The sequence below is a fragment of the Rattus norvegicus genome, chromosome 5 (genome assembly GCF_036323735.1).
Source record: "Rattus norvegicus strain BN/NHsdMcwi chromosome 5, GRCr8, whole genome shotgun sequence".
Taxonomy (NCBI): domain Eukaryota; kingdom Metazoa; phylum Chordata; class Mammalia; order Rodentia; family Muridae; genus Rattus; species Rattus norvegicus.
In genome coordinates, this window is record NC_086023.1 from 167,351,903 (window position 1) to 167,364,394 (window position 12,492).

Consider the following 12,492-nt stretch of genomic DNA (forward strand, 5'->3'; position numbering starts at 1 on the left):
CAAGTCTCAGGAAATAAAACTCACAAGGCTTAGGAGAATCCTAAAAGTTACAAGACTCATGGGATTACATAAGCAGTAGCAATTACTGGGGCGAGGGGAGCCTCCCCAAGACAGCCGGCCTGCAAGCCACTCAGAGATCCAGGGACGTTATTTTTGTGAGGGTCATCTATACACCAGCAGTGCAGCTGGCTCTGAGTCAGACATACTCCTGTAAGTAACCCCATATATTCCTCGGTTCATAAAGCTAGAGCAGGGTTGGGTTGTTGCATTGGTCTGTCCTCGGTGACCTGTCTGATGTGGCTAAACAGTTGCTTACACAATACTGGGGTAAGAGAATGCCTTCCCCACTGGCAACGCCCACCGCTCTCCCAGCACACACAGAAACAGCTCCAGTCCCACCCACCTTGCTCATCAGATACTGAGGAAGAGCCATCGGGGCAACATCAAATTTCATGGGCAACACAAAGAGTGACCAGCTTAGCGGTCTCAAGGCACACAGCAGCTTCAAGCATTGTCACACCATATACAGATGTCACTCCAGTCCATCTCCAACAGATTTTTTTTCTCTTAGCCCCCGACTAAGTAAATCAGCCATTTTCCATTGCTCCCTGTTTGACCCAGAAGCCTGATGCAAGAGGAACTGTGCAGCGTTTGTCCCTTTGTACCTGGCCCTGTCACTCAGGTATGTGTCGTAGCTAGTCTGGTGAGCTCTGCACCTCACCTGCTCTGGGACGTTTGGAGCACCCCGGTGGAGTTTGTGTTGCTTTTATCATTCTGTCTGGTCACTTGGGCACTGTCACCAGGAATGAGTCATCACTATTCAACCTAAAGATCTGGTGCTCAAAGGTTTCAGGTGGGCCATCTCTCTGTCATTTACACTGGTATTAAGCAAGCTACACCAACTTCACAGGACCTGTCAGGCCCCCAAACCCTCTGCTCGCAGAACGACCCCACCCTGAGGCCCCGATGACCAGGTCTCCTCCTCCAAGCCACACCCCATGCACTGTAACAGCTGTACCCACTGCACGCCCCGTCAAAGTGATGCTTCAGTACCAAGCTGTTAGGGAACAGAAGAGGCAGCCTGGCATTGCCCTTGGGACCTTGCCTTCCCACTAGGAGGCAGACTTACAACTCTGGACAGACTGACATAAACAAAGGGGATCTTAGGAAGCTAGTAAGAAGGTGGGCTTGGAGCACTCGCAGACCCAGGGAAGATGTCCGACAAGTGACAGCCTCGTTTGGCTTGAAGCATGGTAAAGGCAAAGAGGGCGATGAGGAAGAAGATGGGGGACGGTGTAGCCTAATCTAATCACAGCGGGCGCTTGGAGGTGGGCAGGCAAGGGTATAGACTGAGTAGGGCATGTTGCGACTGGGAGAGGACCCTAGTGAATAAGAATCCTGTCTCCCGAAGTCTCTAAGGCTCTCAAGCAGGATCCGATGTAAGACAAGGCTGATAGGAAAGTCGTCAGAGGCGTACAGCCGTGAGCAGGAGCACGAAGGAGAGATCTCAGCGCCCCGCACACGGTGAGAGCGGGGAGCTCTGAGCCTTCAGAACGCAGAGGGGAATATAAGCTCACAACAGAGACCCACAGAGTGACCAGTCAGAGTCAGGGGACTGAAGCAGAGCCACGGGGAAGAGCAGGACTGAGCTTGGCGTCTGAAAATGAAGCAGCTCTTGGGAGAACCTGAGACATCAGATGATGCAAACCTGGGTGTGACTTGGGGAAAGAGGCGGAGGAAAGCCGAAGTAACGAGATGACATCGGGCCCACCAGAGAGGTTCCTGTCAGTGAGGAAGTTCATCCAAGACAAAATGTCCGCCCATCGTTACGGGTGAGGAAGAGCGGGCTCTGAGGTGAAAAGAATCTGAAAGCATAAGAGGTACCCCAGGACCTCCACATTCTCCTGCTGCTGGCTGCCTCCCTCATCACCTGCCTTCTGTCTTCCGGTTCAGAGTTTTACTGCTTACTGACCAAAAGCATTTAGTGTCCATTATAGGAAAATTCTATTACTCGGCCCCTCTGTGTCGGCGTGAAGGTGCTATCTATATCAATCCAATTAATTAATTAGGTAACGGATGGAGTTTTCCATCCCTCTCCTCCCAGCATTAAAAGGGTCCCTGGGAAGAGACAGCTCTCACTTGGGTCTTAAGTCTCGCCCATCCTGGCTCACAGGGAAGGCTGTAGGCTTCCCAGGGAATGGGAAATAAATTATCAGGGTTTCTAGATCATGTTCTGCTCAGCTGTATTCTGCACCCAATGCTGTGCAGGGGTTCCCACCATGCTGGTTGTGCACTGCCTTCACTCCAGAGTGGGAATGGGGGGATCCATCCCAAGAAACACTCGGGAGGCCCACCTGGCTGGCACAGTCAAGCCACACTGGCCCACAGAGGGAGGCCCTAACTGGCACCTACCTCTGCCAGCTGCTGCTGAGAAATGGTAGAACAATTTCCCTGGCTGTTTCCTTGCTCTCTCCCACCTGAGCTATGTCAAGAGGAGACGGAGAGCTATACTTCTTGGGTTCAAATCCCAGGTCTCATGCCATTAAGCCTGGGAAGTCCTGTAGTCTTGCAGCCTGCCAGAGCTGTGGTACAGGTTTTAAGACTTGTGTATAAGTGTGTGTGTGTGCGTGTGTGTGTGTGTGTGTGTGTGTGTGTGTGTGAGAGAGAGAGAGAGACAGAGAGACAGAGAGACAGAGACACACAGAGAGAGAGACAGAGAGACAGAGACAAAGACAGACAGAGACAGAGACAGAGAGACACAGAGAGAGACAGAGAGACAGAGACAGAGACAGAGAGAGACAGAGACAGAGAGAGACACAGAGAGAGACAGAGAGACAGAGACAAAGACAGACAGAGACAGAGAGAGACAGAGAGAGACAGAGACAGAGAGACAGAGACAGAGAGAGACACAGGATGTCAGATCCTCTGGAGCTAGAATTACAGGTGGTTGTGAGTTAACCCAACATGGGTGCTGAAAACCAAACTTGCATCCTGTGGAAGAACAGGAAGCTCTCTTCACCTCTGAGCGTCTCCTCAGCCATGGTATAAATTTTGAAACACAGCGCCGAATCCAGAGCCAATGATGAACAGCGCAGAGCTGGCGTACTGGCCAGTCCTGAGGCTTGATGTGTGCAGGAAGAATGAGATGGAGTGAGTCCAGGGCTCCTGCTTTGCGGCACCCAGAGCTCCACTTCTCACCCTTCCTGTTCATCTCACTGTGTACATGGAGGGGATGAGCCAGGCATGTGGGTTAACCAAGAACAAAGGCAACTAAGAAAACCTCTGTTCGTACATGGGTGAAAAACTGTGAAACGCCACCAAGCACCAGGACGAGGCAATGGGCCTTGCTGCATGGGTGTGGGTGGTATTCGAAAGAGACCACACAGAGGAAGGGGACACCCAAACTAAAGGCTGAAGGAGGAGGGAGGAGAAAGCTCTAGATGGAGAGAGGACTCTACTCAAGGCCATGAATCTAGGGTGGGGAGGGTGGAGGCTCCACAGTCTTCAAATGATATCAAGATCCCACTGAACGCACAGCAAGAGCCAAATAAAGGTGGCCCCAAGGTTAAGTCTTCAGGCTTCAGATCCCAGCCCCTTTCAACACATACTCATACGGGCCGTTTGAGCATTCCTCACTGAGCCCTATAGTGGCCGCACTGCCACCCTGAGACCCTCAGGCCTGGGAGCATCCTCGAAACACACCTCATTACGAACAGGTGGAAGGGGCTTCCGGGGCCTTCTCTGTAATTGGGTTGAGATCTGATCTAAGCAAGGGCGATGTCTGTCCCTAGTGCCCCCAGCGAGCCTCAGAGACAGACGTGGGTCCCTCGGCAGTTCCTATACCAACATCTATATGTGGACTGATTACAGCAATTAATTTAATAAGGATTCTTCCACACAAACAATGTATCATTTTATTAGCAACTCTATAAATGTCAACGGTGCAATTCATTCTTATTAATTTTCCTAAAATGAAATTAACAGTAGCTGCAAACAGAACTTGTATTGCCTTCCCATTCAGCAGAGTATTGGTACCATTAATTCCCTAATACCAGGAGGCTGGCTTGCAGGGACTCAGCAGTTAACCGCACCAATTAATTTCAATACTGGAAATGGAGGAGGGGGATCCAAGCTCAACAACTAATTTAGGAAGGTCCTTGAACAACCGGGCAACTTGTCCTTCTCCTGGGACCAGAGGCTTTCGAGCGTAAACACAGAGCGTGCATGAGAATGGAACAGGAGTCCCCGTGTTCTCGCTACCTGGAGGAAAGAAGTTCAGACCCCCAGAGCCTGAAGGAAATCCACACGATGCCTGATGCCTCCAAGGTCCAGGCCTCCAGCAGACTGGGGGACGTTGCTCACAGGCAAGAATGGTGACCGCCTCCGCCTGTGAAGGACACGGACATTCACACCTGCGAAGCAGGTCACAGATGTTATGTCCCCTGTGATGCTCTTGAGGGAAGACAGACTGGATAGGAGCTCTACTTCTAATAAAGAAGAAAGTGGGTTGGTGGGGAGGCCGGGCATAGTGGTGCACACCTGTAATCCTAACCCTTGCGTATCTGAGGAAGGAGAGGGGAGGGGAGGCATGGAAGGGAATGAGGGAAGGAAGGAAAGACGGAAGGGGCAATGTGGCGCTTTTTAAGGAGTCTACGATTTTCATACAGTTGTCACAATGCTATGAATGACAAGATCCAAGCCAGAATGGAACCCCCATTCCATCTCCTGCCCGCTTATCCCCTGTTCCTCATGATAAGAAGTCTCTTGATCCATTATACTCCAAAACGTCACCGAGTTCAGTGTGACCAGAAGATAAATCCTCCTCTCTATCGATCCGCAAATTCCTGGACTTAAATGTGAGAGAGACCTCCTGCCTTACAATGTGGTCATAGCAAGCATGCAACATTCTAAAGCACGGTAGTCACAGCGCGCATGCGCGGCGCGTGTGTGCGCTTGCGCGCTTGTGTGCGTACGTGCTTAAAACCCACCACGTTCTAGAGGACTTCACCCAGGCTCATAAATCCTTTCCTTCAACTTGGATTCTTGAATCCAAGCATAATGACCAATATTAGTAACCTGACAGAATCTAGAATCACCTAAGAAAAAGCTATGTGTGTGCTTCTTAGCAGTTCCTATGATAAATTAATTGCAGAGAGAAGACAAGCCTTAACTGCGGGCCATACCATCCCAAAGGCTGGAATCCTGGACTTTAATAAGAAGTGAGCTGAACGGCAGTTTTCATCTTTCTCTGCATCCCAACTACAGACTCATTGTGGCCCAACCGCTTCACCCTCCCTCCGGCCGCCATGCCTGCCTTGCTCGGATGAACTATCTAACCTCAAAATAAGCCAAAATAAGCCTTCGCTTTCTTAAGTTGGTTTTAGGCAGGCGCTTTGTCCCAGCAACAAGAAAATGAATGACTACACCGGTCACAGGAGGGAACGGTCTAAAAGTCAGAACTCATTCATCCATAGCTCGGGATGGACCACATGAGGACCAAGGGTGCACAGAATGCACCTTGTCCTAATTCTGGTTCCAGCTGACAATGCTGAAGACTTTTGTCCTTGTCCACGTGTCGCTAGCAGACTGAGAATTCCACTTCTTAGACTCAGCCCTGCAGTCAGAGCGCTGCAGGCTACCTTCCAGATAACCTGAGCACCTGGCCCTGTCACTGCTAATAGAAACGTCGTAGCAATTGGAAGAGAGTGGCTGCAAATCTCCGACGGTTTAGGGCGAAACATATCAAAAAATAAAAACGTAAAAGAGTCGCACGAGGAATGAGAAGTTGTCTTTAAAATGAGCCCTGAATCCCAGGCTCGCTACCTCTTGCCTGTAATCACATCATTTCCATGCACAGGACACGGGTCAGCTACCGTTCTCACCAATTCTGTCCAGTCCCAGGGGGGCAAGAGAAGTTAAGTGTTTGTGGCAGTTAGTGACTTCAAGGGCATTTACTGCATAATATTTAGCCATTGCTTCTGATTTGGGAGATCTCCCTCCCTGCAATCGGGGGCAACCCGGCTTTATTGATGTATAAAACACACTGAGGTCCAGGCAGCAGTTAACTTACTTTCCCTTCTCAAAAAGTATATGCTATTGATGGCAGGTGGGCACTTGCCCAGAAAGGAACTGTCCCCTGCCCTGCACCTGTCTGATAAGTTTCTGAGTGCCTGGCTGAGGCCCAGAGCCATCCTGTGAAAAGCCCCGACAGCTGTTGCCCAGCATCTAAGACTTCTCATTGCATTCGCTGCCCGAGTCTTGGACCAATTAATGAGCGCTCCCCTTCACAGGCCGTTGAGCACAACATGGCCCTGTCAACTCGTTACCCTGCATTGAGTGGCTAGATCTGGTAATCCACAAAAATCAATCATCTGTTCTCACCGTATAGAGTTGGAAAACTGTGATGGCTGGGACATTACCTTGTCTTAGGGGATGTGGTTAGCCATTCTTCATGTTTCTCAAATGTTATTAAATAAGCCGCAATTTCCTGAAACAGAAAAATAAGAAGACAATGATAACAATTAGCTCATGTTGGACCCTGAGAAGCAGAAGGGAAAAAAGTTGTTATTTTCCCCACCCCCGGCTGCTGTGCATCTTGGCCAGGCTGCAACTCGGACATTTCTAGAAAAACGTTGACCGGGACTCAGCTTCTCTTTTGATTCTCTGACTCCTTTCCACTCAACCAGCCACACAATCACCATCAAAGCCTGGGTTTCAAAGGAGGAGTCAGTGGCAAGGACAAAAATATTTCTCTGTGGAAAGAAAACATCAGAAACCTTTGAGGTCCCAAATGCCATTCATCGGAGGGAGGGAAGCACATGCCAACGACAGGGCTCCATGTACACTCCGTGTCTCTGAAACAGGACATCTTCCAGCTTCCTCACCAAAGAGGTGCGTCCTCTCAGCTTGACCCCCAACCCCCACCCTGGAGCCAAATCACAGAGAGACATAGAGACAGAGACAGACAGACGGGGGGGGGGGGAGAGAGAGAGAGAGAGAGAGAGAGAGAGAGAGAAACACCTTTCCCACTGTTAACTTGATCTATTGGGCAGAGTCTCAGAGAAGAGCCAAGTCAGCTGAGTTTCAGGCAAAGACTGAGAAAATGTGGGCACCTGAAGGTAAATTAAATATTTATAAAGACAACAACATCATCACAGATAGAAATGCTGATTTATTAATAATTCCTACAAGAAGCCAGAGAGAGTCACTAGCGTAAGTCATTGCCCCATCTCTTAGGCATGACATGGCCCATTACTTCCAGATCCAAACAGATCTGCTAACATGAAATTGGCTGGGATTGTGAGTTAATTAAGGTTGGGTTGGTACACATTTCCCTTGATCTTGGTGGCAATGTGACACAGAGATTGCTGCTGTGGACTGTCAAGGAAATGCAGAGCATGGGGGTGGAGCTCCCTTTCAGCTCCTGCTGCAGCCAGTGCTGCTCCAAGCCTCTCAGAGTAGAGCAGGCTGTCTGCCCAGAGGCCAGGAACATCTCGATCTTGGACATAGTGGATCTGACCCCTGTGCCAACAATGGTCCTCATCCCCTTCAGGGAGAAAGAAGAGACAGGGGTCAGTTACGGTGGAAATAGGATCTGCCACACCGTGGAGACGTGTGTGATCATAGTCGTCTTAATTAGGGTTTTACTACTGTGAACAGATGCCATGACCAAGGCAACTCTTATAAGGACATTCAATTGGGGCTGGCTTACAGGTTCAGAGGTTCAGTCCATTAGCATTATGACAGGAAACATGGCAGCATGCAGACAGGCATGGTGGTGGAGAAGGAGGTGAGAGTTCTGCATCTTTATCCAAAGGCAGTCAGGAGAAACTGTCTCCTAGGCAGCTAAGAGGAGGGTCTCTAAGCCCACCTGCAAAGTAATACACTTCCTCCAACAAGGCCACGCCTCTTCCAACAAGCCACACCTCCAACACAGCCATACCTCTTCCAACAAGGCCACACCTCTTCCAACAAAGGCCACACCCACTCCAACAAGGCCATACCTCCTACAACTAAGCCACATCCATTCCAACAAGGCCACACCTCCTAATAGTGCCACTCCCTAATAATGCCTTGAATAGGCCAAGCATATTCAAACCACTACAATAGTAAATGTCCACTGCCACACATATTGGAAACAAGAGCCCAAGCCACAACGGCCTGGAAGACTGTATCCTACAGAAAAAGCTCAGGAAGCAGCAAGTAATGACAGGGGCAACTGACTCTTTGTCCAAGTTCCATCCATTGATTTTTAGCTAAGGAAAGAATGAATCCCTGCACCTTTTGACATTTGTTTCCTCTCCTTGGGAAAAATCCTTCCCTAGGCTCTCAAAATAGGTCAATAACCCCATGCCCAGGCCAGCCCTGCTTCTCTAGCTGTTCATCCTCCACTCTCCCACAGCGCCTTCCTGGGTGTGCAGGATTCATCACTGTGTGTCCTAATTGCTTGTTTACTCAGGTAGCATCCCCACCGGGCCATGCAAGAGTAAGGGCTATGTCATCGATGACACATGCACAGGACTTAATGGTGTCCTGGGGCACAGAGGGAATCCTGAAAGTGTCTATTAGATGCAGGATGAGTGGGAAGATGGGTATGTGAACAGGTGGGTGGGTAGATGGATGGGAAGGTAGATGACTAGATGGGTAGTGGGTGGCCAGACGCACAGGTGGATGGAGGAGCAGATGAGTGGGCAGGGACGGGCAGGGAGATGGATACATAGATGGGCAGGGAGATGGATACATAGATGGGCAGGGAGATGGATACATAGATGGGCTGGGAGATGGATACATAGATGGGTGGGCCGATGTGTGAATAACTGGGTGAATGGTTGTGTGTGGGGGTAGAGGGGGGAAGGGTGGACACTGTGTGATTAAATATGCATTCATAAGTGAAATGTATACATGTCTTTGTGTGTAGTGGTGTATGTGTGAGTGTGTGTGTGTGTGTGAGTGTGTGTGTCTGTGTGTGTCTGTGTGTGAGTGTGTGTGTCTGTGAGTGTGTGTCTGTGTGTGTGTGTCTGTGTGTGTCTGTGTGTGACTGGAGATAGTTGATATAAGACCCGAAAAGCTACAGGACTAACTCATGGTTATTTCATTAACTGAGTTGCCACAGAAAAGCAGCTCGGTATCATTGCAAAGTGCCTACCTACTGTAAGCAAAGAGACCTGGTCTTAGGTCTCCAGTCTGTGGAAGAGCAGCTGCCCCACCTTAAACACATGGCTTAACCCACCCAGACCTCAGAGCCCTCTGCACAGAGGAAAATATCACCTCCAGGGGCACTTATAAAAATGGTAGTTCTTAAATCACAGACACCTGTGGTATGTCCGTGGATGAAAGCTTCCGTGATAAGTAATACGTGTTGTAGGCTACGTGTCTAGGGGTCCCCGAGGCTGTAGCAGGTGACAAGACAGTCCAGGCTGGGCTTAGAGACGTCTCTCCCTAGCCTCTACCCCTGCACCAACTCTTCCATACTGACACTAACAATGATTAGCAATACTGGGGTGACAGTGCAGAGTTGCGGTGTCAGCCCTCTCAAGCAAACATTGCATCCCATTCGGTTTTACAAGATGCTAAGGGCAGGCCATGGCCACCACACACATGGTCAGCCACATGTTGGGTACCAGCTCTCTGCCATAAGTTTAGCAGACTTGGTTTCCAGAAGAACCTGCCATACTGTCTAGATACCCCATGTGCTGGCTAGTTTTATGTCAACCTGACACAAGCTGGAGTCATTTGGGATGAGGGAGCCTCAAGTAAGAAAATGTCCCCAGCAGGGACATAGGTTGACCCCATAAGTTGACCATGGGGCAAACCTATTTTCTTGATGGATGTGAGAGGGTCCGGCTCACTGTGCAGTTCCAGTTGTAGGGCAATAAGAAAGCACAAGCCACAGTGAGAGAGTCAGTCAGCAGCATTCATTCCTTTGTGGCTTCTGCTTCAGTTCCTGCCTCCAGGTTCCTGCTGTGACGCCCCTAGGTGATGGACTTTGATAGGGAACCTTAAGAGAAATGAAAAACCTTTCCTCCTCAGGTTGCTTATAGCTATGATGCTTTATCACAGCAATAGAAACCCCAACCAAGAAACCCCAGATCCCTGCCCTAGCCAAGAATCACTTCCAAGTGCCCCTGAAGATGGGGTGCAGTATATCCTAATACCCTTGCATCTCTTACTCTACTCCACAGATCCAGTCACCCATAGACCCACAGACCCTCGGGCCTGCAAACCTGCGGATCTGCAGACCCACGGACCCACGGACCCATGGACCCACGGACCCACGGACCCATGGACCCACAGGCCCACAGACCCACAGACCCACAAACCCATAGACCCATGGACCCACAAGACCACAAACCTACAGACAGGTCCACAAACTCGCAGACAGACCCACAGACACACAGATCCGTGGACCTGCAGACCTGCAGACCTTCACAAAAAATTCTTCCGCCCACATGCACCACAGCTTGGCAGGGTTTCCCATTGCTATTGTCCCCCAAAGAGGAAAACCTCTCCAGATCCTGTTACAGTGAAGACACTGACTGAGCACCTACTATGTGTCAGCCCGGGCATAAGAAGGCTTGAACTCGCAACCAAGGAGGAAGGAAAAACATGTCAGCCACAGAGCAGTTTTAGAGCCCTGTTACTGCAAGGTCATAGTGTTTTCAACTGCTGAGCCAAAGGGTCTGCACAGGTCTACAAAGCCAGTGTGTAGACAAGCAAGGGACTAAGAAATCACATTCCATAATTCCTTTGACTGCTAGCTACTCCCTCTTCTTCCACAAGGGAGGTGTGTGTGTGTGTGTGTGTGTGTGTGTGTGTGTGTGTGTGTGTGTGTTTGTGTGTTATCTCTGTGTTTCTGTGTATGTCTGTGTGTCTGTGTATATATATCAATGTGTGTGTATCTGTGTGTGTATCTGTGTGTCTGTGTGTGTATCTATGTGTATGTGTGTATATCACTGTGTGTGTATCTGTGTGTATCTGTGTATCTGTGTGTGTATCACTGTGTGTGTATCTTTATGTGTGTATCTGTGTGTGTATATGTGTGTGTGTATCTGTGTGTGTATCTGTGTGTGTGTCTGTGTGTGTGTATCTGTGTGTGTGTATCTGTGTGTGTATTGCTGTGTGTATCTGTGTATGTGTATATCTGTGTGTGTATCTCTGTGTGTATCTGTGTGTGTATATCTGTGTGTGTATCTCTGTGTGTATCTGTGTGTGTGTCACTGTGTGTATGTGTGTATCTGTGTATCTGTATGTATATGTCTGTGTGTGTCTGTGTGTATCTGTGTGTGTATGTGTGTATCTGTATGTGTATATATGTGAGGTGTTTCTCCCAACCTCTGACGCCTCCCACACAGCTTGGAAGAGCACCCATCCCACTTAATACAGCTATTTTAAGCAAGAAAACTAAATCCTTGCACCCAGATCCGGCCTCTGCATGGTCAAGATGATGATCCGCCCTCTGCATGGTCAAGATGACTTGTCTTGACACCAGGCACTGTCACATGCTGTTGCTGGTCTCCAGATATGCTGGAGGTGTCGGGGTCACCTGTCTAATCCCAGCTTCCTGCTGCAGTCTCACTAGCCCATTGCTCTTGCCTGAGTTTGTCCCCTCCTCACCAGATGGGCAGGCAGTGGCTGGACTCTGCCCTTTCAAAGCGAAGGAACTCTCTGGGCAGATGGAGACACATACCAAGGCACCAAACCCTCATAGGGATGAAGAGGTGCTCAGTGGCTAAGACTGCACTGCTCTTGGGGAGGAACTGAGTCTGGTCCCCAGCACCCATGTCAGGGAGCTCACGACTGCCTCTCATTCCAGCACAGGGACTCTGACGCCCTTGTCAGGCCTCCATAGACACTAGCAGTTGTGAGAACATACCAGCATGCACGCACGCACGCATGCACGCACGCATGCACGCACACACACACACACACACACACACACACACACACAGAGAGAGAGAGAGAGAGAGAGAGAGAGAGAGAGAGAGAGGCATATCGCTAACTCTTTACAATCATAAAGTACAGACGTAAATGTTCACTACAGCATTGTTGGGAAGAGCTTAGAAAGAGGCAGAGGCCCTCGGACTGTAGATGGATGAATGGTTCACAGAAGAAACATGAGCGGGGACGAAGACATGTTCCAGAGACTACAACACAGACATACCATAATGAAGGCATGATGCTAGCTGAAAGCTCATAATAGGTCAGTCACATGTGAAGAATGACCCTAGGGAAATACACAGAACACCCCAACCAACTGGCAGAGAAAATAAATTTGTGGTGATGGAGGATGAGGGGTTGAGGGGTGACTGGTGAAAGATGGTGGGGTCTCCTTTTAGGGGTGATATAGATGTTAGGAAGTAGCAGGAGTGCCAGCTGAACACCACTGGGAAGACACTAAGTGTCACTAATGCTACAGAGCAGTGGTTCTCACAGGGGTCATCTAAGACCATCAGAAAACATAGATACTTAGATTACAACCCATAACAGTAGCAA

At 49.5% G+C, this 12,492-nt stretch overlaps 1 protein-coding gene across 19 annotated transcripts in view; it reads right to left on the reverse strand.

Moving 5' to 3' along the window:
* The window catches only part of Camta1 (calmodulin binding transcription activator 1), an 847,864-nt gene that overhangs the window by 560,264 nt on the left and 275,108 nt on the right, over positions 1-12,492 (reverse strand). For 16 of the 19 annotated variants that reach the window (XR_010066428.1, XR_010066435.1, XR_010066434.1 and 13 more), the window contains one exon: positions 6,420-6,487. The exons of the other annotated variants lie outside the window; for them this stretch is intronic. Coding sequence is in view for 7 of the 16 variants with exons in the window: in XM_063288086.1 (XP_063144156.1) it covers positions 6,420-6,487 (68 nt within the window). In the remaining 9 variants the exon portion in view is untranslated. The remainder of the gene's footprint in view (positions 1-6,419; positions 6,488-12,492) is intronic. 19 annotated transcript variants of the gene reach the window in all.